This window comes from Gobio gobio, assembly GCF_949357685.1.
Source record: "Gobio gobio genome assembly, chromosome: 17".
Classification (NCBI taxonomy): domain Eukaryota; kingdom Metazoa; phylum Chordata; class Actinopteri; order Cypriniformes; family Gobionidae; genus Gobio; species Gobio gobio.
The window spans coordinates 24,550,704-24,577,647 of record NC_137110.1 but is presented as its reverse complement, the minus strand read 5'-3'; the positions used below and the strand labels follow the sequence as shown (position 1 = coordinate 24,577,647).

At 37.3% G+C, this 26,944-nt stretch overlaps 3 protein-coding genes across 5 annotated transcripts; 2 read left to right on the top strand and 1 right to left on the bottom strand.

Moving 5' to 3' along the window:
- Positions 1–412: 412 nt before the first annotated feature.
- boka (BCL2 family apoptosis regulator BOK a) lies at positions 413–14,746 on the top strand. 3 transcript variants are annotated; one of them, XM_079840647.1, is made up of 6 exons: positions 421–1,068; positions 2,683–2,811; positions 3,840–3,872; positions 6,726–6,842; positions 7,294–7,457; positions 13,739–14,745. In XM_079840647.1, the coding sequence occupies exons 1-6, from the start codon at positions 849–851 to the stop codon at positions 13,862–13,864; spliced, it is 789 nt and encodes a 262-aa protein (XP_079696773.1). In that variant the 5' UTR covers positions 421–848; the 3' UTR covers positions 13,865–14,745. The 3 variants fall into 3 exon arrangements, with proteins under 3 accessions (XP_079696775.1, XP_079696773.1, XP_079696774.1); XM_079840648.1 differs by lacking the exon at positions 6,726–6,842 and having other exon boundaries at positions 13,739–14,746; XM_079840649.1 differs by lacking the exons at positions 3,840–3,872; positions 6,726–6,842 and having other exon boundaries at positions 413–1,068; positions 13,739–14,746.
- A 1,098-nt stretch (positions 14,747–15,844) lies between these two features.
- On the top strand, positions 15,845–24,400 carry atg4b (autophagy related 4B, cysteine peptidase). The gene is made up of 13 exons (XM_079840147.1): positions 15,845–15,936; positions 17,045–17,146; positions 17,227–17,298; positions 17,389–17,487; positions 17,570–17,671; positions 19,353–19,425; positions 19,570–19,649; positions 21,316–21,515; positions 21,654–21,732; positions 22,322–22,467; positions 23,381–23,437; positions 23,528–23,618; positions 23,706–24,400. Exons 1-13 carry the CDS (start codon positions 15,927–15,929, stop codon positions 23,777–23,779), a joined length of 1,185 nt encoding a protein of 394 aa, XP_079696273.1. The 5' UTR covers positions 15,845–15,926; the 3' UTR covers positions 23,780–24,400.
- Positions 24,318–26,626, bottom strand: dtymk (deoxythymidylate kinase (thymidylate kinase)). The gene is made up of 5 exons (XM_079840148.1): positions 26,333–26,626; positions 25,899–26,007; positions 25,679–25,769; positions 24,634–24,831; positions 24,318–24,547 (listed from the first exon to the last, which is right to left on the bottom strand). The coding sequence occupies exons 1-5, from the start codon at positions 26,460–26,462 to the stop codon at positions 24,437–24,439; spliced, it is 639 nt and encodes a 212-aa protein (XP_079696274.1). The 5' UTR covers positions 26,463–26,626; the 3' UTR covers positions 24,318–24,436.
- Between the last annotated feature and the right edge of the window lie 318 nt (positions 26,627–26,944).

The window sequence follows — 26,944 nt, the reverse complement described above, 5'->3', positions numbered from 1 at the left end:
TTTTGAGTGTTATGGCAAAGGCTGTGAATACTTATATATTCAAGCAAACTTCTTTCACGTTGTTATTATGGGTTATTGTTTGTAGAATTTTGAGGAAAATAATGAATTTAATCCATTTTGGAATAAGGCTGTAACATAACAAAATGTGGAAAAAGTGAAGCGCTGAATATTTTTCAGCTTTACGGATGATAGATGTACGGACGGACAGACATATAGATAAAATAGATAAATAATTTAAAAGCATTTTAGCATAAGGCTGCATCAAAATAAAATGTGAAACAATGACAAGGTCTAAAAACTTTGTGAATAGAACATTTACTGATTATCTTGTTCAAATCTTTAGCTCTCAGTCTAAACACTAGCTTATCTAGAGGGGCGGACTATCAAAACTATAACAGTGCCGGTTATCTCCGCCTTAACGGAGTGCTTTTCCATAGAAGGAGACTTCATGTGTACCCATCCAAACAGACCGAAGACAGTACTGCCTCACTGCCGCTGACAGCATTTTAATCTTTCCCTCCCGGACTGCTGTTTATCAATCTGCGGAGAGAACGAGCTTTTATTAAAAAATGCTAATATTTGAGACTCTTTGAGGATTTATTGATTTACAAGAAACAGCGAGGGTAATCCATCTCTGATTATCTGCTCTTTTAGACGCTTTCTCAGGTTCATGTCCATTCCAAGAGAAGGTGAGAGCGAGTCCATTTTAATCTAGAAAAACGCGAGTTTTCAGCTTTATCCAGATCGTGTAAGGAGCCATCAGACTTTGGAAAGAGAGGAGGGGTGGAGAAGAAACGCTTCCATACACGGTGATAAAGGTGGAGGTTGTCAGTAATTGATCTCCACTCATGAAGGGTATGGAGATGTTGCGCCGCTCCTCAGTGTTCGCAGCTGAAGTCATGGAGGTGTTTGATCGCTCTCCCACGGATAAGGAGCTAGTGTCGCAGTCTAAAGTGTTGTGCAGGGATTACATTCACTCCAGGCTCCACCGGGCTGGAATCGGATGGTCTAAACCAGAGCACGGGTCCGGAACACTGGCTGAGGTGTCTTCAGTCCTGCTGTGGTTGGGTAGGACATCTGACGTTTCACTCGTGTACAGTAATGTTTATGGAGCTTGCCGTGTAGCCTACTGTAGTGTAGTAACCTGTATAGTAGCCTGTTTAGATGCTATATAATACTGAAGTAGGTGTGTATGTATATTATATGGTGCTATATGGTCATGCATATACTGTGAGATATATATCTCACACAGCATGACCTAGCTTCATATAAATACACTTACGCACCATATAATATAAACACACACACACACACACACACACACACACACACACACACACACACACACACACACACACACACACACACACACACACACACACACACACGTATGTATGTATTTATATTATATGGTGCGTGTATATACATATATACACATACATATGTATATACATAGCCTACATACATACACACATTCTTACACTTATCTATCTGTTTGGGTTGTGGTTTTATGTACAGATGTTATATTTTAAGACTGATTTAAAAGTGCACAGCACTTCCTGTCAATTTTCATTCTTTCTCAATCTGTGCTTGCCTGGTTCATAAGAAAATAAATAGAAAATGGGCCATCCATAAATGTTCTATATGAACTTTCAAAAATGAAAACAGACACAGCTTCCTCAAAGCCAAACCATACAATTGCGTAATATTTTATAACACTCTTACAAGGTTCGTCCGTGTCTCACCCATTGAAAAGTACTTTGCCTTTTGTACCATGTTGAATGTGTGTTTCATCCTTTCATGTCGTTGTCGTTGGACATTCTGAGCTCTTTCACAATATTGAATGTATAAAGCCTATCGATAACATTTAATCTCACATCATTATGTTGATCAGACACACTATAAGCAACTTAAACATATACCACATGATTGTCATTTGAGTTACTCTATCAATTGTCATTGTTCTGTAACAACCCATTTTCTCCTAAAAGGGAAAAGCACAAGAATTTTAATTTGAGACAACTGTGTAAGTGGGGAGGCTGCTTTTTATGGACACAGCATACAAACATGCAGATCATTATCACAAGGCATATTGAGGGTTCCCCACCCACGCTTAACCAGCTTAACCCTGTATTGTCCTGAAAAAAATCCTTCACATTGTGACAACAAGCCCTGTATTCCTTGCATATACACCCTTCACCCACCTCAATCACTTACATTAAGACGGATGATTCACGAGGGTGAGACATAACACTCTTAAAAAAAAAAGCTGCGAAAGGGGGTTTTCACAGCGATTCCATAGAAGAACCTTTTGTGGAATTAAAAGTTTCCATGGATGTTTAATGTTCTTCAAGGAACCATCAATGCCAATAAAGAACCTTAATTTTTAAGAGTGCTGCTGAGCACATAGCTGAAGAATTATTTAACAGACAATTTCACCATCAGGATATTGCAATATAACAAGGTTACATCCCTCCATTAGGCTGCTAATATGACAAAATGATGATAGTATGAATAATGGTATTAATAGCAGGTTTTACGGCTAGATTGCTGTTCTTTTGCATTGTCATTGTGTCAAGCTTCTCCGAATTAATGATTTTATTCTGTAAGACTCGAGACCGTTTCTGCCTGTGATGAGTTTGAGCCAAGGAAAGAAAACACATTTGTCTCTCTGTCTCCTAGGTGACGAGCTGGAGTACTTGCGACCTAACGTATACCGCAATGTAGCACGGCAGCTCAACATCACAATTGCCTCTGAGAGTATAGTCTCTGATGCCTTTTTGGCCGTTGCTGCAGAAATCTTCTCTACAGGTTGGTCAGTGTCCTCCTTGCTTTTTATATTAAGTATGGAAAACAGTGTATTGGCTGTAGATAACCTAATTGGTACATCTGGTTCCAGAGATGTTGTCCATCCTGCCAGTTAAGCATTAGCAAATACTCACACTAAAAACTGTATAATTGAATCTTAAAACCAGTGAAACCCAGTTTATATCATATGCCTATTATGTTCTGTTTTTCTTAAAGGGTTAGTTCACCCAAATATGAATATTCTGTCATTAATTACTCACCCTCATGTCGTTCCAAACCCGTAAGGCCTTCGTTCATCTTTGGAACACAAATTAAGATATTTTTGATGAAATCCGAGAGCTCTCTAACCCCTCCATAGACAGCAATGTAATTAACACTTTCAAGGCCCAGAAAGGTAAGAAAGACATTGTTAAAATAGTCTATGTGACTCCAGTGGTTCAACCTTAATTTTATGAAGCGTTGAGAATACTTTTTGTGCGGAAAAAACAAACAAAAATAACGACTTTATTCAACAATTCCTTCACGATTGTGTCAGTCTCCAACGCTGTTGACATAGTAAATACAGTCCAGCGCTTCCGAGTTATGTCAGTTATGAGTTATGGAGCTGGCCAATGTAAACTGCGTAGAAGACTGACACAGACGAGAAGATATTGTTGAATAAAGTCGTTATTTTTGTTTGTTTTTTGTGCGCAAAAAGTATTCTCGTCCCTTCATAAATTTAAGGTTGAACCACTGGAGTCACATGGACTATTTTATCGATGTCTTTACTAAGTTGGAAGTGTTAACTACATTACTATTTATGGAAGGGTCAGAGATTTGTGTTTCGAAGATGAACGAAGGTCTTACGGGTTTGGAACGACAAAGAGGGTGAGTAATTAATGACAGAATTTCATTTTTGGGTGAACTAACCCTTTAAATAAAAGAAGAAAGGTTGAATGCACATATATTTGCAGACCCTTAAAGGGATAGTTCACCCAAAAAAAACAACAACAAAAAAAACAATGAGACATTTCTTCTTTTATGCTCCACAGAAGAAAATCGTATAGGTTTGGAACAACGTGAGGGTGAGTAAATGATGACAGAATTACAATTTTTTGGGTGAACTATCCCTTTAAGTGACGTATACTCCTTTTAGAGAGGGTAAACATGGATCCATTCTGACATTTATTTATGTATATATATATACAGAGAAGCGGTGCTGCACTCACCCCTGAGAGCACCATAAAATATGGATTTTTCTTTAAAGTAAACAGTGTCTGGGCACCATGGACTTTCTCATTCCCTTTCTGCATACTTTGTACACATTAAGTGCAATTGCCATTGGGATTCAGTTTAGTTCAAATGACTACAACCTTTATTTGACCTCACAGATTTAGTGTAGTAAATCATGGTCTTCTTTTTTCAACATGGGCAGCTCTTAAGATCTGCTGTAACGTGTTCACCTATTTTTTTCGGGGAAACATTCTTTGTGTTTTAATTATTTAAGCATAATTGTTCGTGTCAGTCCAAGTACAGAAAGATTCCTCACTGAACTCAAAGTACTACACCCGGTGACACCCTCGCACCTCCTGTTTGCACACATACCTGTCCTCAAGCAGTGCAGCTGAGTTTGTGTGGTCATTGGTGTTCACTTAATTTTTTTAACCCTTTGAGTGACCTTTGACCCTTTTTTTGAGTTTAAATGACTGTGCACTTTAAACCGCTATTCTGTTTTTTTGTATATTAAGATATGAATGCAATATTTTCACACAGGACTTAATATATTTTAATGTGTAATGTCTTTTCAGTATTTGATATATGTACTTTTGCTTTTGTTTTATTCTTGAGGCATTTCAATCATTTCTGTTTAGCTTTACTGTGACACTTTCTAAGACAATTTAATATAAATAATGGTGCAATTTCCAAAATAATATTTTAATTAAACATATATTGTTATACATAGCATTTTAAAAATCCTAAATAAAACAGGAGACCAAATAATTGATTCTGTCAGGAGGAATCATTTTAGGAGATCTTTTATCCTCAACTTAATCGAAATCATTAAAGCCATTAACAAGATTAGGCCTACATTTGGACCAAAATGTAAAAGTGCGAACTTAAGGACTACAGATTTGTCAAGAGTGGAATCGTTCATTCCTTTGTTCTTTCAAAGACATTTTCAATTGTTTTATTAAATGGGGTCAAAGAGGTGATTGTTGGAATCTGCAACACTTGCAGAATTCCTTAGTTACTTTCTTAGTAACCTGTCTTACTTAGTAACCTGTTTGGTTACTTTATACTTTCTACACAGACAGATGGTTTTATTATTGTGCAAAAGGAAGGGAAATGGCCAGTATTTAGAATGTCAGTGTTCATATAATACACGTCTTCATTTGATTTGAAACAGCTTGTTGTAAACTGTGAAAAATGCTGTCTGGATTGTGAACTCGACATGTTAACATTCTTACAGATGGAGTCAGATGGAGGAAATTGTGGTGTTTTCTGTTTATCTTCAACTTCAAACCAGCTTTTATCTCTTTTATTCCTCAATATGGTTTCCCTTTGCCTTTGTGTTTCCTGCTAGACTCAGATTAGGTTCCTAGGATATGTTTATGTCTGGCCATTTGATGTTCCCAGATGGGGTTTTGGAGCTTTATTAGGTTTTGTTTAATTCCAGGCTGAAATGTTTGAAGGTTAGAGTAGTGTATCCAGGAGTCCGTTTATCTATCAGGATGCCTACTTGTTTGATGATAGTAATAGTACAGAGAGCCTTTTCTTCAATTTCAGACTAGTGACCATAACGTATTTACTGTATGATGGGGGAAAGCAAAGCATTGTATTTCATGATGTTGTTATTATTATACTCTTTGGAATTTAAAAATACATTTAAAAATATATAAATTATCAAGCTTACAAATGAGGCTAACATGTTACAGCCACGCACATTTTAGGGCATAGTTATTAAGTTACAGTCAAAAGTGAAACAGATGAATTTGCTCTTCTGACACACCAGCTGACAGCTTGCCTGGCTGCTGATACAGTTATATAACAATACTCCACCCCCTTTTACAGTATGATAATGTTCTGTAGAAATGGGGGAAAGGAATTATGTTTTGATGACTCACCTAGTTATGATTTTCGGTCCCACTTTATATTAAGTGTCTTTTATTAATCATTTAAATTACATTTCTTTTAATTAATCATTTGGTACAATGCACTTATTTATTAAGTTTTTTTTTTCATTTTACTTATATTTAATAATTAATTGACTTTAATTAAAGGGATAGTTCACCCAAAAACGAAAATGAAATGTTTTTCTGCCTACCCCCAAGGCATCCAAGATGTAGGTGTCTTTGTTTCTTCAGTAGAACACAAATGAAGATTTTTATCTCCAACCGTTGCCGTCTGTCAGTCGTATAATGCATGTGAATGGGGTCCGATTTTATTAGAGTAAAAAAAACATGCACAGACAACTTTAAATTAAACCCTGCGTCTCGGGCGACACATTGATGTCTTAAGACACGAAACGATCGGTTTCTGCGAGAAACCGAGCAGTATTTATGCTATTATTTCACCTATTATCAGACGAATGTCATCAGCTCTCCAGACCGCCATAACTTCCTGCGAATAAAGTCAAAATACTGGCGTGGTCGTAGATATATACATAGATGCCTCATTAGTGCCTGCGCGGATCGGTCGAATGAGGAATCTACGTATATATTTCTATGATCGCGCCAGTATTTTGACCTTATTCGCAGGAAGTTATGGCGGTCTGGAGAGCTGATGACATTTGTCTGATATGAGGTGAAATAATAGCATAAATTCCGTTCGGTTTCTCGCAGAAACCGATTGTTTCGTGTCTTAAGACATCAATGTGTCATCACGAGCCGCAGGGTTTAATTTGAAGTTGTTTGTGCATGTTTTTTTTACTCTAATAGAATTGGACCCCATTCACATGCGTTATACGACTGACAGACGGCAACGGTTGGAGTTAAAAATCTTCATTTGTGTTCTACTGAAGAAACAAAGACACCTACATCTTGGATGCCCTGGGGGTAAGCAGAAAAACATCAAACTTTCTTTTTTGTGTGAACTATCCCTTTAATTACATCTGTAATTACACTGTTGACCCTTCCCTTACATCTTAACCCACTCTTAAACACAACCATGCCACCAAACCTGTCCCTAACTTTACCCGTATCCCGCCTAAATAGCAGCACAAGTGTTTTGCAATACAACATGAACACAATTATTACAGTATACATAACAATTCATGTTTTTTATGTAAGGACATAGTAATTAGACGCCTAATATAAAGTGTGACCTGATTTTCATACACACCTCCACCAGAACACACACATATATGCTGTCATTGGTAATCAGTGATTTGCAGCTATAGGCTTGACTACCTATATTACCTATATTCGTATGTGGTATGAATTAAAGTATGTGGACAGACTTTCAGTTTGATTAAATTTATGTCAATCCCTGTTTCTCTATGTACAGGTGTAACATGGGGGAAGATTGTGTCTCTGTATGCAGTGGCCGGAGCTCTAGCTGTGGACTGTGTTCGGCACGGGTGTCCTGCAATGGTGCACACCATTGTTGACTGCATGGGCGAGTTTGTTCGCAAGAGCCTTGTGTCGTGGTTAAAGAGGAGAGGAGGCTGGGTAAGCAAAAAATCCATTCATTTAGTACAATTAATTAGAAAAATAATGTATTTATGCATTTAATCATGCCTCCTCCAGGGCCAAACATAGGGCCTGTTTACACCTGGTATTAAGATGTGTTTTGGTCGATCGAATCACAAGTGTACGAGGGAGACATTCCCATTTACTCCTGGTATCTCTTTTGTCCACTTTCAACCGTTTCTGTCCTGACATCTTTCATCTTCAAACCAAACTTAGTTCTTCAGTCGACAGTTTAAATCCCGTCTGGTTAGCCTGCTTCCCATAATGTTTACACATTAGGTCAGTAGGTCTTTTGTGGCTGTTTGACCACATGAGCGTCTGCACCAGTGTTTCCCAGTGCTGTCTGACGAGAGCAGGGCTGCCGTGTAAAAGTTATTTTTTCAAATAATTCTCTCTTTGTAAACGTTGTTCAATACAAAGGGCTGCCGTATGTTCGAATATGACCAGTCATTTTAACCGCCATCACCCGGGTGTAGTGCCATTCTCTTTCAAGTCTTGCTCTTGAACAGACAAACTCACTCAAAAAGTATGTCAACATGTCCATCTTGATGAGTATTCTAGCAAACATAGTCTCAAATGCCTTAAGTAAACTTTATACAGTCGAGAAAGACGACAATGTCAAAAGACGAATGTCAAACAACAAAAGAGAAGGACATCACTCACTGCTCTTGATTGAATAGCTTGTGTAAGTTTAATAGGATTAATCTTTAATTCATACAGTCAAATATGCAATGTTATTTTACATTTGATCAATTTCTGTACCTGAAAACTAATGTTAGACGTCCATGAAAAGCATAGTTTATTTTATTAGTATCTTTGCTCAATAGTATTTATTTGTGCTGCTGCTTGTATTTGAATGATTTGTTCTTATTATTTTCTTTATTTGACAGTTGTCCTTTTTTACCTGAACATAGCAAATTCTGAACCGCACCGAAACCGTGAACCTAAAACCGTGATACAAACCGAACGGTGAGCAATCTGTACCATTACACCCCTAGCGTAACGTATGTGAGGGGCTGCAACAAAATGGAGAAAATTTTCAAAGGGTGCCATGACTGAAAAAAGGTTGGGAAACACTGGTCTACACTATGAAAACAATCAGGTCGAATGTGTTTTCGGCTAACTCTGGAAGTGGTCGAAAGTGGACAACCTCAAAACATTTTAGACCCTGTTTACACCTGTATTTAGCATTGTCCACTTGCGATCCGATCGACCAAAACGCATCTTAATACCAGGTGTAAAAAAGGCCATACTTTAATACTTGATTCTGATTGGTCATTTGTGGCATTCAGCAGGCAATTTCCTAATATTCGCTGCCGTCCATCATATGTGGCTCATGTTTATCAGACTGCTCATTTGGGTAACTGAAACTGTCGCTGTTTTCTCTTATTATGCCGTGGACTCGCTCTCTCATTTCATACAAGCGCAACTGGTGCCATCTTGCATATCAGTTATTGAATGTAGTGAAAATGACATCATTTACTCACCTTACGTCATTCCAAACCTTTATGACTTTGTTTGTTCTGTGGAACATAAAATATGTTTTGTGAAATGTGTCGTGTGTGTGTGGGGGTTTTCCCCCCTCCATACAAAACTGTTTGGTTATCAACACTCTTCAAAAATATTTGTATTCAGCAGAACACAAAAAGTCATACAGATATGGAGCAACATGAGGGTGAGTAAATAATGACAGAACTGTCATTTTGGGCATACTTTTCAGCGTTAAATAAAGTAACATTGTGCTGTCTGTTTATATAACTGAGCCAAGGCCCTGAAAGAACACAGACTGCTGTCTTTCCATCTTTGTCCAGTGTGTGTAGACAGAGTGTGCAGTGTTCATGCAGCTTTTGGGTGGAAATCTGATCAATCTCTCAGACGACCAGCACAGTTCAGCGAACCTGTTGAATGAGGAGCTGCGCTGGTATGTGCGGCTGTTTTGGCAGGGCATGTCTGTGGTGTCTCTGCTCATTAGACTGTCTCTGTTCAGGCAGATTCAACATGGCACTGTGCCAGATTCATAACAAGCTGCCTGCACTGACAGTAGGTCCACGTGGATCAAACTTGTTGCATAAAGATGCTCAGTTGGGTTGAGATTTGGGGAATTTGGATGCCAGGGCAATACCTTGAACTCTTCAATGTTCCTCATACCATTCCTGAACAATGTGTGCAGTGTGGCAGGGTGCATTATCCTGCTGAAAGAAGCCACTTCCATCAGGGAACAACATTGCCATGAAGGGGTGTACTTGGTCTGCAACAATGTCTAGGAAGGTGGTACATGTCACATTTACGTCCACATGAATGGCTAGATCTAAGGGTTTCCCAGCAGAACATTTCCCAGAGCATCACACTCCCTCAATCTACTTGTCGACGATCCGACGATCCCCAGGTAAACGGCACACACATACACGACCGTCCATGTGATGTAAAAGAAAACAGGACTCATCGGACCAGGCGACCTTCTTCCACTGCTGCAATGTCCAGTTCCGATGCTCACGTGCCCATTGTAGGTGCTTTCGACGTTGGACAGGGGTCATCATAGGCACTCTGATTGGTCTGCGGCTAAACAGCTCCATACACAGCAGAGTGTGATGCGCTGTGTGTTGACACATTCCTCCCATAACCATCATTAAAATTGTGTGTGACTTGTGCCACAGTAGAGCTTCTGTTGGCTTGGACATGACGGGATAGTCTTCGTTGCCATCGAGCAGCAATCAGCTTTTGGTGCCCAACACCGTGTCGCCGGTTCGTGGTTTATTAAATTCTCACCACTGTTGGTAAATTCTATTGGTACATTCTCACCACTTCTGACTGGGAGCAACCCACAGGCCTTGATGTTTCAGAGATACTCTAACCCAGTTGCTTGCCCCTTAGTCAAAATTGCTCAGATCTATATTTCTGCCCATTTATATGATGTGTAATTTCATATCAGGAGATGATCAATGATCTGTGTACATATATTATTAATGTGAGTAATAACATGTCGAAAAATATTTGATGCTGTGTTAAGAAGAATTTTTTAAGGGACATCTCATTATTTTATAAGAGCCTAGTTTTAGTTATAAGTTTGATGTCTGTTCAGTTTTATCAATTATTTAGAAAGTAGGAACACAAAGAAAAAATTCAGTACTCACAAAGGATCAACTTTAAAATGAGTTTGTAGTCTGTGATGAATGTACAACATGAAAAAAGGCTGGTTTAGTTGGGTGAGTGTAATGGTTGCTTCAGGCGAAATCATTCTCAACATTTTTCAATGTGTTCTTCTTGGGAGTGCCCTGGTTTTTCAACTGCTGTTTTTGTAAGTCATGGGCACACCTACAGACTGAACTGAACCTGAAAACAAGGACTTTATCATCAGGAGCACTAAATGAAAGTATGTGTAAAGCAGAAGCCGGATAGACTGTATTTTCCATTGTTGATGATGCATGTGGGCATTTGTGTCTACGTGCCATGTTGAGTGTTTTGCTCTGCAGGATTGCCCTGGGAGCTAAATGAAGGGCCACACACACACACACACACACACACACACACACACACACACACACACACACACACACACACACACACACACACACACACACACACACACACACACACACACACACACACACACACACACACACACACACACAGATGCACAAAAACACCACTGAGCAAGATCTTTTATAATTAAAATTCCTAATTAAAGGATGTCCCCATCTCTCAGTACCTTCATTATCTCCAAAAAGATAAGAAGAATTAATTTTGGAAGAAATGAATGAATGCAAGGATGCATTACATTGATCAAAGTGTCATCTATAATGTCAAAAATGAAAAAGTTTGAAGGGATAATATTAACAAATTCTATTTTATACTTTCAAATGATCAAAGAGTCCTGATAAAAGGTATCACAGTTTCCACAAAAATATCAAAGCAGCACAAACGTTTTCAACATTGAATATAATAAGAAATGTTTTTGGAGCACCAAATCAGAATATTAGAATGGTTTCTGAAGGATCATGTGACACTGAAGACTGGAGTAATGATACTGAAAATTCAGCTTTGATATCACAGGAATAAATTACATTTTTATATATATATATATATATATATATATATATATATATATATATATATATATATATATATATATATATATATATATATATATTAAAATAGAAAATAAATATGTTTAATTGTAATAATATTTAACAATTATAGCACTGCTCTTACTTACTGTGTTTTTGATCAAATAAATGCAGCCTTGGCAAGCGCACAATATTGTATTATCTTTCTTTTTCGTGCAGGGAAACTTGCTTCTGGAAAGCAAAAATAATTAAAACAATGTCAAATCACCTTTATTTATATAGCGCTTTATACAGTACAGATTATCAAAGCAGTGATAAACAGGAAAATAATGATTCAGTGATGCAAAGAGAATTCAATCCTGCTGTAAAAGCACCTCTAAAAAGACAATAGTAATCATTATAGTCACTACTCAGTTGAAATCAGTTCATTGTTGATTCATTTTGGTTCAATGACCGAAACCGTAAAATACATCTATAATGAAATGAGTTCAATTCAGCTATAAAGCAGTTCTTCAGAAAACAGTGATGCCGTTGTCTAGTTCAGTTCAGTTCTCATCCAATAGTGTCAGTGCAGTCAAATCAGTAATATCGCTGAATATTAAGAACTGATCATCCAGATCAAAACAAACTGAACTTTAATATTCCGAAACGTGTATTAAAGTGTTAGTTCACCCAAAAATGAAAATCCTGTCATTAATTACTCACCCTCATGTCGCTCCAAACCTGTAAGACATTCGTTCATCTTCGGAACACAAATTAAGATCTTTTTGAAATCTGAGAGCTCTCTGACCTCTCCATTGACAGTCTAAGACCGATATGAAACCAATTCATTCTCGTGTGTTACGCAACACGTTTGATCTTCTGCAAGAAACAATGAGGTTCATTCGCGTGTTACGCAGCACGTTTTAAGCTTTCTCACGAACCAATGAGGTTCATTCTCGTGTGTTACTCAGCACGTTTGAGCTTCTGCAAGAACCAATGAAGTTCATTATCATGTGTTACGCAGCACGTTTTAAGCTTTCACAAGAACCAATGAGGTTCATTATCATGTGTTACGCAGCACGTTTTAAGCTTTCACAAGAACCAATGAGGTTCATTATCATGTGTTACGCAGCACGTTTTAAGCTTTCTCACGAACCAATGAGGTTCATTCTCGTGTGTTACGCAGCACGTTTGAGCTTTCACAAGAACCAATGAGGTTCATTATCATGTGTTACGCAGCACGTTTTAAGCTTTCTCACGAACCAATGAGGTTCATTCTCGTGTGTTACGCAGCACGTTTGAGCTTTCACAAGAACCAATGAGGTTCATTATCATGTGTTACGCAGCACATTTTAAGCTTTCTCACGAACCAATGAGGTTCATTCTCGTGTTACGCAGCACGTTTGAGCTTCCACAAGAACAATGAGGTTCATTCTCGTGTGTTACGCAGCACGTTTGAGCTTCCATTAGAATCAATGAGGTTTGTTCTCTCGCGTCAAGCAGGTTTCGGTTATGGGTCTTTTTATGTTTGCTGTTCAATGTTTATATGTGAATAAAAGCCTAAATGAAATCTGTTTTGTGTATAAAATGATCTTGTCTCTTCAGAAAAGTTGGACTAAACCGCTCAATTCAAATGGTTTAGTTTTACAATCTCTTTATGAACGTTTTGAGGCGTCAAAGTGGTTCCATAGCTGTCAACGGACAGTACATGGAGCTCTCAGATTTCATCAAAAAGATCTTTATTTATGTGCCTGAATATGAATGAAAAATGAGGGTGGGTGTGCAATTAATGGCAGAACTTTCATTTTTGGGTGAACTATCCCTTTAAGCTAATTAATATAACATTTGGCCATCCCAGTGAAATATAATGTGTTTAGACTACTGAATGTTGGCTTTGGCCTAAAAGGCACATACTTGAAGTTTGCAAACTGCAGTTCCTTTTCCTTTTATTATGGCCAGAGGAACTCAAAGAGAATTAAATAACATATTCTCTCTATCTCTTTCTTTTTCTCTCTCTCTCTTATATTTATCTTTTATATATATATATATATGTTATATATATATATATATATATATATATATATATATATATAGATATATATATATATATATATATATATATATATATATATATATATATATATATATATATATATATATATAAATGGTTATATTTTATATTTATATCTAAATATTTTCTTTGCTCTCTTACAGGCGGACATCACCAAGTGTGTAGTCAATACAGATCCCAGTTTCCGTTCTCATTGGTTGGTGGCAGCTGCCTGTGCCTGTGGTCACTATTTCAAGGCCGCGGTCTTCTACCTGCTGAGAGAAAAATGAAGAGCAGTATAAACAAGTGAACTCTTGAGAAGGGTTTTCTTGTCACTGCTTAAGCCTTTCACTGCTCGTGATGTGTTTACACTTGCACAAAGTTTGCACTTTCGTAACCCTTTATAATAAGGTCTCATTTGTTAACCTGGCCTCTTGCACTCTAGGCATTCCTTGCTGTTACCGTTTTTTTTTTTTTTTTTTTAACCTAATGATATGCAGAATACCAAGCCTAGCTGGAGAGGAAGTTATCATGACCTTTGTATTTGTGAGTGAAATAGAATGTTCATGTACTTGGATTAATGCTGCCTAGCCCAACGTTGTCTTATCAGAACATTTCTCTGATTGTTATTACTTTTTAATAATTGTCTTGAGTGGTTTTGATGTTCTCTAATACAGATTATTAACCATCAAGATTCAAAAATCCAACTGAGATCCACAATGCAGGGTAAACAATATGGCCAGGAGTTAGAATGCATGTAATTGAGAGATCTATATCAATATTTCCCAAGGAAAAAACTTCCAAAGTACTGTATGTAAATGACTGTTGATTTCGGTTGACTAAAAATATATAACATTTCAGTTCATGCCATATTTCAAGTCTGGACTGGCCAACTAGTATGTCATAGTGTTTTCTCTCTTTTTTTGTAATTTATTTTTGTGTAATATTTTCACCTTACATGTGGTGTTGTTGGAGCCGCCTTGAACAATTTGTAAGATATCATGGAGCCATCATTATATTAATAGCTTGGTGTCTTAAAATTGTTTCATTGTTTTGTCCTCTTGTATAGTTCAGTTTATAATAAATAATTATGTGGGGAAACTACACATTGTTTTGTGTAAGCTACACTAAATGTATGCAAAATAAAAATAAACTTTTTTTTTCAAAAATCTATTTCCTGTGTTTTTCTTGGGGTTGGAAAAAACAACATACTAATAAAGCCTTTAGGCTGATAATTCTACACAACATTAGTGTAATACATTAGTGTAATTGGTGGAAAGCGAGTGGGAGGAAGCAGTTTAGATCAGATAGAATATTTTAGAGATACTGTCACTATGGTGATCACTCTCAACATGTGGTTTTCATAACCCAGACTTTGAGAACACAGACATGGATTAATATAGAGGGTCTTACTGAATTGCAGGATAAACACAAAGCATATTAATGAAAGTGATTATGTTTTACACCTATTATCATAGCTATTGGGAGAAATGGAAGACTATGATAGTCTGTGTTCATTAAGATAAATGTTAAAGCAAGTTATTCGTAATATGATCCAGACTGTTTTGTCTGTAATGACTTATTTTTTACTTTTTACAATTTTCTGCATAATAATTTCCAATTGTGACACCTTACTGGCACCTAGTGGCTGTAAATGGAACTACAGGCTCAATTATTATATTGTTCTTGATTTATAGAAATAACTACCCAGTGACAGACTTTGATCTACAAAACTGAATACGCATGATGATAAATCCACCTCCTATCACATACTTGTTCTGCTGCACTTGCAGATTATATGTAAAATTGATTTAAATAAATCAATGACAAAAAGTGGGTTTGTCAAATGTATTCAATTTACTTACACTATTGTTTCATCATATGTATGTCCCATGGAAGTCGTCCCGATGGAAGTTTAGAAAATATATATTATAAGCTGTTTAGTTAAAGACTATAGCACGACTCAGGGCACATTTTAAAAATGTATGTCTTTATTTAGTTACATAATTACCTTTTGCACAACATGACATGTCAAAAATAGCACATTTAAACCACTATCACGGAGGTGTACACCGTTACACATTTCTAAGAGTAATGCCAAACTGATTATGTACATTTACATTCCACAATTCTATTACTCTAGCTAGCTTGTTTATATCTGCTTCATAGAGAGGACAAAATGTCCCGCCTTAAAATGAATTCTATTGGTTTAAAACACCACGAAATCCATAGAAGGGATTTGATTGGTTACCGCAGAAATTACGCTTTCTGACCAAAGCGGAAGTGATTTCGTATTGGTCAGTGCAGTGTAAGGAACACTCAACAAACAAGATAGGCTGAATCACTGTCGGGATGGATGCAGGTAAGAAAATCGCAGGATAACATTTTTTATAAATATATATATTTCGGTCATCTGTCCAGATGTCATGAAATTGTTAAAAAGCAAAATTCTTCATTCGACAACCAAGTACGCGCCTGTTATTGGAGAGGCCGCCTCTACAGTTTGGGATTTTGTCGTTAAATATGGTACATAGATGTCCCAACTGCTGCCAACTGGACAGTAAAAACAGAACAGTCTGCTGTCAGATAAGGGATGGACACTGTTTTGTCTTCTAGATGTCACTGCACCAAAATGACACGGCCACCCGTGAAAACTGTTTGGCTGTTTTTGCTGTTTCAGAGGCTAGTCAGCTGCCGATATTGACAGCATTTTTGAGCATCATAGGAGCGTTTCAACGCACCAATGATACCGTTGAGCTGTGTTGCTTTTGGGAGGTTGTCCATGTCGTCTGTTATCAAATTTCTGCCTACTCTAATATTATGTTCGCCAGTAACATTTATCACAGGGACTTTTTATGCACTGTGCCATGTCTTTAACCCTTTGGTGCATGACATCCTTTACAATTAACAGCCGTTTTACACAGAATGAAACTTCAGAGACAAAGTAAAGTTACACAGCAGTACAAAGGCTGTGGCATTGGTGAAGAATTTTTTTTTTAACATTAGTTAATGGATTTAGTATCAACATTAAATTATTAATCGAAGTTAATGGTAATTTCTAAATATAGTATTCTTCATTGTTAATTCATATGTATTTGTACAGCTTGAAAAAGTTAAAATGTAAATGTAAAAAAAACAAAACAGAAATTATCTTATATTAATAAATGCGTTATCTGTTGCATGTTTGTTCATTCAACTATTTTATTCCCACTGGACATATGTGAAACTCCCCCAAAATACACCATTGTTGAAACAAAAAGATTGGCAGCCATTATAAGTAAAATGTTACGATATCGTTTTCCTTTGTGATAATTATTAATAAATGTTTTGCATCAGATGGTTAGGCTTACTAAAGAGGTTTAAAAAGGTGCCAAGCAATGTCTTGTTTTTACAAATAATTTTTTATATTTCTGTTGGTTTGTGTAAGTTGTTGAGTTTCCAGTTTGGTCATTGGCTTTTCCCCCCAACAGCTACTCTCACATACGACTCATTGCGCTTTGGAGAGATCGAAGATTTCCCAGAGACCTCCGAGCCTGTCTGGATTTTAGGAAAGCAGTTCAGTGCTCTAACAGGTAATAAAGTGGTGGACATTGAAGGTTTTGCGCTGATGTGTTTGGTTCTTGTTTGTAACACGGTGTTCTTTCTGTCCCAGAAAAGGATGAGATTCTGGCAGACGTCACCTCACGTTTGTGGTTCACGTACAGAAAGAACTTTCAGCCAATTGGTGAGAGTCAAAGTCATCAATCCTCTTCGTGCCGTCCAAGGACTGCATTTAATTATTCATCCGGATTTGTTAATGGACGTAATGTTACAGGTGGCACTGGGCCCACTTCAGACACTGGTTGGGGCTGCATGCTTCGATGTGGGCAGATGATTCTTGGGGAAGCCTTGATTTGCAGGCACTTGGGTAGAGGTAAGACTACCACATTTGAAAACGTGTTTGTTATGAGGTCTGCTGATATCTGAGATGTCATGTGCGTTGTATGTTTTATCAGACTGGAGATGGAGTCCAGGACAGCGGCAGAGAGCAGAATATATCAGTATCCTCAATGCCTTCATTGACAAGAAGGACAGCTATTATTCCATCCATCAAATAGGTACTACTCCTTATCTACCTGCTGCTTGAATATTATAGGAAGAGTGTTAAAGTAGGGCTGTCGCGATAACCACAATATTGTGATACCGTGATACTGATACGCCAACCGCAGAGGAGTGCAAGCAACTGCTTTTTTAAAATTTTATATATATATAGGGAAATGCCCTTCTTGTGTTTCACTTCATGCGTGTGTTTTGAATGTTACATAAGTGAATAATGTTAACAAGAGTGAAGAATGTAATTTTTTTTCACACCAACTGGTTCTTTTTTGCAAAATTGACCATGTGCGATTACTTGCATCTGTCTTTCTTCAGGACAAGTCATACAGTATATTTGTGAAAAATATTTGCCGTGTCCGAAGAGGAAAACGAAATCTTTGTTGTAGCATCATTTCCTCGTTTAAAGTTATTTCCCATGAATGGCGTCAGCACTGGTCTCTATAAAGCATAGACTGTATAAAACTATGGACACTATTGTGACGTCACCCGTAGGTTTCTGAAGAGGATTTTTTTGAAGCCCAAAGTGGGCGGAGCCGGTCGTCGCCATCTTGGCAGCACGTCACCGCACGTCAATCCCGGATAACAAAAAATAGACAAAGAGGTGGGATGTGGGTGGAACTGAGGTGACAGGATGGCCAAAAGACACCAGACAAACGGCAGTCCACCTGTCACTCAAGTGGCCACACACTTTATTATGCAGAACTTTAAGGCTTAGTATGATTTAAACGGATGAGTTAAAAAGAAATTTACCCCCCTCACAGTTGTCATGAAGGGCAAAATTAGCTATATGGACCAAAACCACTTTTCATACCAGACTGTAAACATTATTATTTTCTGCTGTAAAGTTGGGCATTATAACTTTGGGTAGATACAGATTTGAGGTACCTTTTGGAGCCAGTCTCTAGCGGCCATCGATGAATTGCAGTTTAAGTCACTTCCGTGTTGGCTTCAAGAGAGACTGTGGGAGGTTGCCGCTTGCTATAAGGTGAGGAATCAGCTTAAGCGTTACCGCTGCAAGTGGTCGAATAAGCGGTTTGATGACTCACTCAAAGACAGTCCTTTGCCGCCTAGTGGCGTAACAATGTAACTGCATTGACTGACAGCCTGTCGCAGAAATAGATACTGGTGAAATAGCAGAGAAAGCCTCTCCAGTCAGATTCGGTGATCGGAACTAACTGATCGAGCTTATTGTCAGGTTTAGGTTCGGTTATGTGGACCCTTATTTTGACTTTCTGTTCTGTTTCCTTTAGTTCCTGTTTCCCCGCTCTGTTCAGTTTCATTGGTTACTGATTATGTTCTTGTTTGTTTCAGTAATTATGTATTCGTTTCACACGTCTAGTTTACTTTCCTCTGTTTATATAGCCGTGTTTCAGTTCTTGGCCAGTTCTCATTTATGCTTTGTGTGGTTTGCATTATTCTCCTGCGTGTTCATTCAGAGTGTTTGGATTATTAATAAAGCCTGTTTTGTTTTTAAATATGCTTCGTCTTCGTGCCTGCTGACCACATTGTAACACTTATTCATGTAGCAATAAATATATAAATAATTTTATTTCGTTTCCTTTTTTTTTAATGGCGATATTAATATTACCACAAGGAAAATTCCTTCACCGCGACAGCCCTGTGTTAAAGTTACTCTCTTAGAAGGTAAATAACTGTAGATGACATGGCTTGTTCTTTTTCCAGCTCAGATGGGTGTAGGTGAGGGCAAGTCTATAGGCCAATGGTATGGCCCAAATACAGTGGCACAGGTTCTCAAGTAAGTTGGCCAAGTTTACTTTTTGTGATTTTTAGTCATATGAAATATAACTGTAAAAGACTATTGAAGCTAAGTAATCTTCAAATAAAGTATTGTGCTTTGCTGTATTGGGATAAAACCATCTACACTTTTATGCCCATCTAGGAAACTGGCAGTTTTTGACTCCTGGAGCCGACTGGCAGTTCATGTAGCTATGGACAATACTGTGGTCATAGAGGAAATCAGTGAGTTCTCTTTCATAGTGCCCAAATGGAATCTGCAGCCTTTTTTGCAGTAATGTAGTGGGGAATCTGTGGAATTCTAGGGGAATAGATTTGAGCTGACTATACTTTACTCTTATTAGTAGCTGAAAGCATGATATAAATAGCAAGTATATTTAAAGGGTTAGTTCACCCAAAAATGAAAATTCTGCCATTATTTTCTCGCCTCATGTTGGACCAAACCTGTTTGACTTTATGACTTGTCCTGGCTAACATAACATAAAAAAGAGGTAGAGATGACAGAATTTTCATTTTGGTGTCAATATATACATGTATATTATATAATATGTAACAATTTGACATGCCTCTTCTGGCAGCTGTGATTCCTGATTACTGTGTGCGTGTGTTTGTTTTTGATTGCTAATTAGGGTTAGTACACAACATACCCACTAGAAGATGTTTCCATCATAGTTGGTTCACAAATAGCTGTAGTATTTTTCTAGGTTTTGAATTCATAAATGTATCTGCTATACAATGCCTTTTTTTAACACAAATGATTTCCATAACCAAAGATGCTTTTATTATTATTTGTAAATCACTTCTCTCTGCAACTTTGCAACCCAAAAATAAATATTATTATAGTAAAAAACAAAAAAACAAAACTGAAAGTTAATAACTGAATGCTAATTTTACAATGTCATTATTAATTAGTCAGATAATACATATTTGTTCCCTTTAATTGGCACTTGGTTGAACCAGCTTCAGATATATTACAATCATCAGCCTTAGGTCCCTCTTCATTTTAGCAATATTAGCTTATTCCTCTTTGCAAAACCACTCAAACTGTACCAGGTCAATTGAGGAGTTGCAGTGGACAGCAGTTCATTATTTAAAAGATGTTTGGTGAGATTGAAGTAAGACTGAGTAAGCCACTCAAGGGCATCAATTTCTTCATTTTGTTAAGCCTCTTTAGTCAGTGTTACTCTGGCTGTGCTTTGGGTTGCTGCCCTACTGAAACATCCTTAGTATACTTTCTGGTAAAAGGGAGTAGGTTTTTATCCGAAATCTCAATGTGTTTTGCAGCATTCATCAATATGAAGAAGACTGCCAGTGCCTGCTGCTGAAAAGCACCTCAGCAATATAACAATAACACTACCATCAGCGTATTTCACCGTGGGCATGGTGTTACCTGGCTGGTGTGAGGTGTTAGATTGTACGCCACACAAACAACTTTGTGTTTGAGCCAAAAGTTTTACTTTAGTTTAATCAAGCCACAAGGCTATTTTTCATGCCTTTAATTTTTTACAGACAACAGCTTCTTCTTCATCAATTTACTCAAAAGTTCCTTTTTGTGCAATAGCTTGAAGATGGTTGTCCCATAGAAATCTTGTTCATAGATATCATAGATAACTTGCTGCTAAAAATGCAAACGTAAACATACCTAATGACTTTTGTAACTTGGTCAAAGTGTCTTAGATATTTGAAATTTGCAGAGTTGCGAAATTGCAAAAGTGGTATTTTGTTATCAAGGTTGTACTACTGTACCTTTTTACAGGACTGTACCGTTATGTGTGTATCAGGAGGATATGGACTTATCCTTGAGAGGGGAAGTCTGATTTCACAAATGTCCTAATTAGCCAATAAATGACTAAGGTATTTGATAATGGTTGTTTGTACTGGCTGTCCGTAGAGAGGCTGTGTATGCCGTGGCTGGACTTCGACAGGGGTGCATGTGCGGTTTCTGAAGAGCCTCGGGAGATGAATGGTGATCTGGAGGGGGCTTGTGCTCTGGCAGAAGAGGAGACGGCTCTGTGGAAACCCCTCGTTCTGCTGATTCCTCTAAGACTGGGCCTCAGTGATATCAATGAAGCTTATATTGAACCACTCAAGGTTAATCTATAACATTGATTTATGATCAGATGTGAACACTGTTACCTGTTAAGTGTGAGTCTTCATTTACTATAGCTGTACTGTGAGCAAATTCAGGTTTGCCAAGTGTTGGGCTTTATTTTCATGTCTTATCCACAGCAATGCTTCATGATGCCTCAATCTTTAGGAGTAATAGGCGGAAAGCCTAACAGCGCGCACTACTTCATTGGCTTTGTAGGTAAGCAAAGTTCTTCACGTTAAACCTATAAAAAGTCTGTTCTCAACTGGTGGATCATGATCCAAAATGGTTTACCGGTCCTTCTGATAAGAATCTAAGATACTAAATGCAAAAAATATGATCATGCAACTAATGATTTATAGTAGTTTGGATAGCAAAATAAATGAATGAATACGTTTCCCATACCTTTTGTTATTGGCAGAACCAAATATTGTGTGCGAATCAATATCTACGGTATTTTGCCGCAAATTCATATGGCTTACTTGGTAGCTAGTAGTAGTAGTTGTCCTCAATTTTTTAAACCTAGGCCTAACTCTGTGTGAATGTACATCCAAGAATACATTAATTTAAATATGGCTTGTCAATCACAGTGTGCTTAATGCTATGAATAATATTTTTAAATTGTTCATATTATACTTTTATTTTAATACAATTACATTTTTCTTTAATTGTGTAAGCACTACTGTTTAACTTGGACTCTGGGAGGTTTATCTGTGTACTATAGATGATGTAATTGTTAAATGTCGAATGGCAGCATATTGTGTCTCAAACGGCGTCATTATCTTTTCTTATTGATGGCGCCCTGCAGGTGATGAGCTCATTTATTTAGACCCCCATACAACTCAGCCGGCTGTGGACCCAAGTGAATGCTCTCAGTTCCCAGATGACTCCTACCACTGCCAGCACCCTCCCTGCCGAATGCACATCTGTGAGCTTGACCCCTCCATTGCTGTTGTAAGTAGAGCTCGACGCAGAAGAAACAAATTATTAATTTCAGTATCATTTACGTCCACCCAGTAGTACTCAACTGATTAACCCATTTAATTTTAAGCGCCAAATCAGCATATTATAATGATTTCTGAAGGATCATGTCGTGATATTGGCTGTAATCACATTATATTTATGTAATACACATTATATGTGTATGTAGAAGTACTGTTAAAGTAACAATTATTGCATGAACCCCCGGTTTCACAGACAAGGCCTACGCCTAATCCTAGACTACAATGCATGTTTAAGCGGTTTTAACTCAAAGCAATTTGCACTGGAATATCTTAATTTCATTGTTGTAAGTGCCATTGTTTCGTCTCAAGATGCACAGCAATGTTTTTTTCTAAGGCACGTTTATAAAAGCTACTTAAAGGTGCACCACCCACCGCTCACCCCTCCCTTTCGAGAAGCTACAGTGGCCGACACAGGATAAAGATGTCGTCGTCTGAGACAATAGAGATTAGCTAGTTTGTCCGTTCAAGGCTACTGTAGAAACATGACAAAATGGCGACCCGTGGTGTATGCAAAAAGAAACGGCTCATTCTAAGGTAATAACAAAATAACGGTTCATTATGCAAGGTCTTTATACACCACTGAAAACATAGTCATGTATATTATATTGCACGTCTGTCAATAGATCCTCATAAATATTACACACTGCACCTTTAAATATCCTAATTAAACTAGGGCCTAATCCTGGCTTAATCTAAGCCCTGTCTGTGAAACCAGGCCAAAGGGAAATATGTATTTTATTCTTGGATTACTCAAAAGAGTAAACTTGGAAAACCTTGGGATTAAATTGGTAAATATAGTTGTTAGGTGTCAACAAAAAGAAGCAATTTCCTTTGAATAACAATTGTCAAATGTTGTCCATCAGGGCTTCTTCTGTCAAACAGAGGATGATTTTGATGACTGGTGTGCACAGATTCGGAAGGTACTCAATCCAAAAATGACTTAATTTTTTTTTTCGTATTCTCCGTTCATGTTTGTGCCTCTGGTTCAATTTGGTTTTTCCCTTGTACAGGTTTCCAACTGTAGAGGTCTTCCTATGTTTGAATTAGTAGACAGTCAGCCATCTCATCTAATTTGCACCGATGTACTTAATCTTACTCCAGGTAATCTCTTATACTGCTTGCTCACAGATTCAGAATTCTAAGATTTACGTTTATAAATACACATTATATGTTCTTTTTCCTCAACAGACTTTTCGGATTCAGACCGGCTCGAGCGCTTCTTTGATTCTGAGGACGAAGAATTTGAAATCCTGTCTTTGTGAAGAACAGTTGCATTTGCCAGACTTTCAGAGTTCTGTGGTAAAGCCTCCTCAGAGGAAAGAGAAGAATACCATTGACGTCCAAGGCCACTGTGGAATAGTCACCTGCGTCAAACACACAGCTTTCTTCTTTAACAGCTATACTGACTGCTCTCTGTCAACCTGAGTGAGCCGAGGTCAGGTTTCATGGTCACAGGCACTCAGGACCATCAGTATATATGTACTTTGTTGCATTTGTGTATCCATATTGAGTCTTAACGCTATAGATTAATTTTTTAGTGATATGGTGCCTTTTTACCCCCTTAACTTTAACACAGGTTTGCCATAACACATTTTATGATTTTGGTTAGGAGACCTGCAAATCAATTTGATTTAGCATTTACTCTCAACCAATGAAAGTCAGTGAATTTTGGACCTGTAACAAATTGTAAATGACAACCAAGGAAGGTTGGGCATTTGCAGACTGGGTAGGATTGCTTGTGTAATTATACAAGAATGATTTTGTCTTCATGTTTAAAATCTCTGTACACAAGTTTATTTTATGAATATTTATTTAATCATTAAAAAATAAAAAATGCCAAGATATAACTTTTCTTAGGTTTTTCCACTATTAAACAGTGACAGAAAAACAAAAGAAAGTCAGAGCAGGTGGAGATCTGTTCACCTCCACAGCTCTCCAACTGGCTGATTCTCGGCTGAACTGATGATGTCTTCACTCAGAGACTTAATATCGTTGTGCACCTCTTCTATGGTCCTTGCAGCATCAATCACCTAGACGAAAGACAGAAGATAAACTAATTCAAAAGATAGTTATTATTGTAAATGTACAATAATTAGGATTACACTAAATAAATCACCTTCCAGTTGACCGACGAATCTTTCATGAGCGCTTCAAACCTTTGCTGAACTGTGCGCTGGAAAGCGTTCGTCTCATACCGTTCTATTCCATATTCTCCTCGGTTTGCTGCCATGCTAGGACTGAGCTGCAGAAACATCACCAGGTCTGGTTTTGGAAGGCCCACATCTGGATTCATGCACCACTCCAGAGAGAAGCCCTGAACATATAAAACAATTAAATTATTGTCTCTACATCTGCTCAGATTTAGATCCTGTTAACTGTTCCCCCCAAAAATCTGAAAAATAACTTATTTTCAGAATAAACAATATATTTAAAAAAGTTTGGGGTTTGTAAAAATGTTTTGCTAACACTTTACAATAAGGTTCCATTAGTTAATGTATCAACTACCATGAACTAATAAAACATTTGTTACAGTATTTATTCATCTTTTTTAATGATAGTTAATACAAATCCAGCTGTTCATTGGTTGTTCGTGTCAGTTAAGTGCATTAACTAATGTTGACACTTGATTTTAATAATGTAATTAGTAAATGCGTACATTAACATACATGTTTTATTAATAAATGCTGTAGAAGTATTCATTCTTAATTCATGTTAACTAAAGTTAAGTAATGAAACCTTATAGTTGAGTGTTACCAGTGTTTTTGAAAGAAGTCTCTTATGCTCACCAAGGCTGCATCAAAAATCCAGTAAAACATTGTGATATGATCTTTTAAAATAAGTAACTTTTCTATTTTAGTATTAGAAAATATAATTTATTCCTGTGTCAAAGCTGATTTTTCTACAGTCGTTAATCCTGCATCACATGGTCCTTCAGAAATCATTCTAACATGTAAACATTTCTTGACAGATCAATGTTGAAAACTGCTTCATGTTTGTGGAAAATGTGATACATGTTTAGAATATAAAAGTCTTACTGACCTCAAACTTTTGAATGGTAGTGAACATACTAATACATTAATACAATTAATTGTATATTATTAAAGAAAAAATATTCTCCCTGTACATGTTAAAGTTACACAATACGTAACAATAACACTCACAGGTTTGGCACTAGTAAAAGCCACTCCTGAAAACGCATAGCGGTCCACCACAAGATTAATCCCTTCTTCCAACTTCTGTTTCATCAGAGGCCTGAAGTCAGAAAACAGAGACTGATTGGTTGACAGATTGATCTACTTAATGGATCATAAATCAATGAAACGTTCCTGTGCATGCACTTTACTGGGATTAACAATAATTCTGTCTGGAGTGATAACCTACACCATTTCCCATCGGTTTGCAGAAAACAGCAGGTGAACAGTGTGATCCTCCAGGTTACTCTTCTTCTCTAGATATGAACTGATGAGCTGACCAATCTTAGTGGTTCTGTCTGTATAGAAAACATCAGTAATCATCAGTACAAGAAATACAACATTGAACATTTACAAGGCTGTCTCAAAATCTTATGAGCTGCCATGCATTAAGTTAGTTAGAAGTAAATTATGTTTTCTGCTATTTTTTATTACGTTCATTTATTTATGTTGTCTAGGTAACTTAGGTAGCTCACTGACTGGGTTTTTGAGACGGATTTATTGATTTCACAAGTTGCACAAATGTTTTATAAACATAAGAGCTGCAAAAAGAGCGGGAATGCTTGCCCATCACGTTATTATTTCAGAGTCTGTCTAGGTAAAGCTCCACAAACAGGGTTTCACCTGGAAACCGCATAATTTCTGCCGGTCGTCCGCTCTGCTGTAGCGCCTGCACAAGTTTTTGGCATTGTGTGGTTTTCCCAGCTCTGTCAACTCCTTCCAGAACAATCAAAGCTCCTCTTCTGCAAGACATGGCTCTTGAAAACAACCGAAAAGGTGGAACACGAACAGTAGGCAGGAAATACTGACAATGGTTAGCAAATCATTCCTAGGCCGTTATCTCTTTACGCGGTACTTTTCTGAAAAAGAAACCAGAACCACCCCCAAACAGTAGTATCGTCCTCCCACTTCTACGGTGCCCTCGAAGGGACAAGTGTGATTCCCTCGAAGGGAAAAATGTGATTCTTCACGAATCTGTCAGTAAGGACCTGGTGAGGACAAGACATGAGACACGAGTTATAATATAATAACATATTATATTATTCATGTATTTGCTTACGCAATGTATAATGAAGTACCAATATTTATTGTAAGCATTTGTGCCTTTAATGGATTTGTTTAATGCCTGAATGTAGTACATCAGCACATCAACATGCAAGTTATTTAGATGAAAATGTTATATATTAACAACATTTTATCTTCCAAACCATGTCTACTTTACCTAAATACACTTTT

Bases quoted from the DNA above. Each gene is read 5' to 3' on its own strand.
- dtymk (XM_079840148.1), bottom strand. From the start codon at position 26,462: ATGTCTTGCAGAAGAGGAGCTTTGATTGTTCTGGAAGGAGTTGACAGA. The intron at 24,832-25,678 runs GTGAGTGTTATT...TTATATGTTCAG, and splicing joins CTTTTACTAGTGCCAAACCT to GGCTTCTCTCTGGAGTGGTG. The intron at 24,548-24,633 runs GTGATTTATTTA...TCTTTCGTCTAG, and splicing joins ATTCGTCGGTCAACTGGAAG to GTGATTGATGCTGCAAGGAC.
- atg4b (XM_079840147.1), top strand. The intron at 19,650-21,315 runs GTGAGTTCTCTT...GGCTGTCCGTAG, and splicing joins TGTGGTCATAGAGGAAATCA to AGAGGCTGTGTATGCCGTGG. The intron at 23,438-23,527 runs GTACTCAATCCA...TCCCTTGTACAG, and splicing joins GGTGTGCACAGATTCGGAAG to GTTTCCAACTGTAGAGGTCT.
- boka (XM_079840647.1), top strand. From the start codon at position 849: ATGAAGGGTATGGAGATGTTGCGCCGCTCCTCAGTGTTCGCAGCTGAA. The intron at 2,812-3,839 runs GTTGGTCAGTGT...TATGCTCCACAG, and splicing joins TGCAGAAATCTTCTCTACAG to AAGAAAATCGTATAGGTTTG. The intron at 7,458-13,738 runs GTAAGCAAAAAA...GCTCTCTTACAG, and splicing joins TAAAGAGGAGAGGAGGCTGG to GCGGACATCACCAAGTGTGT.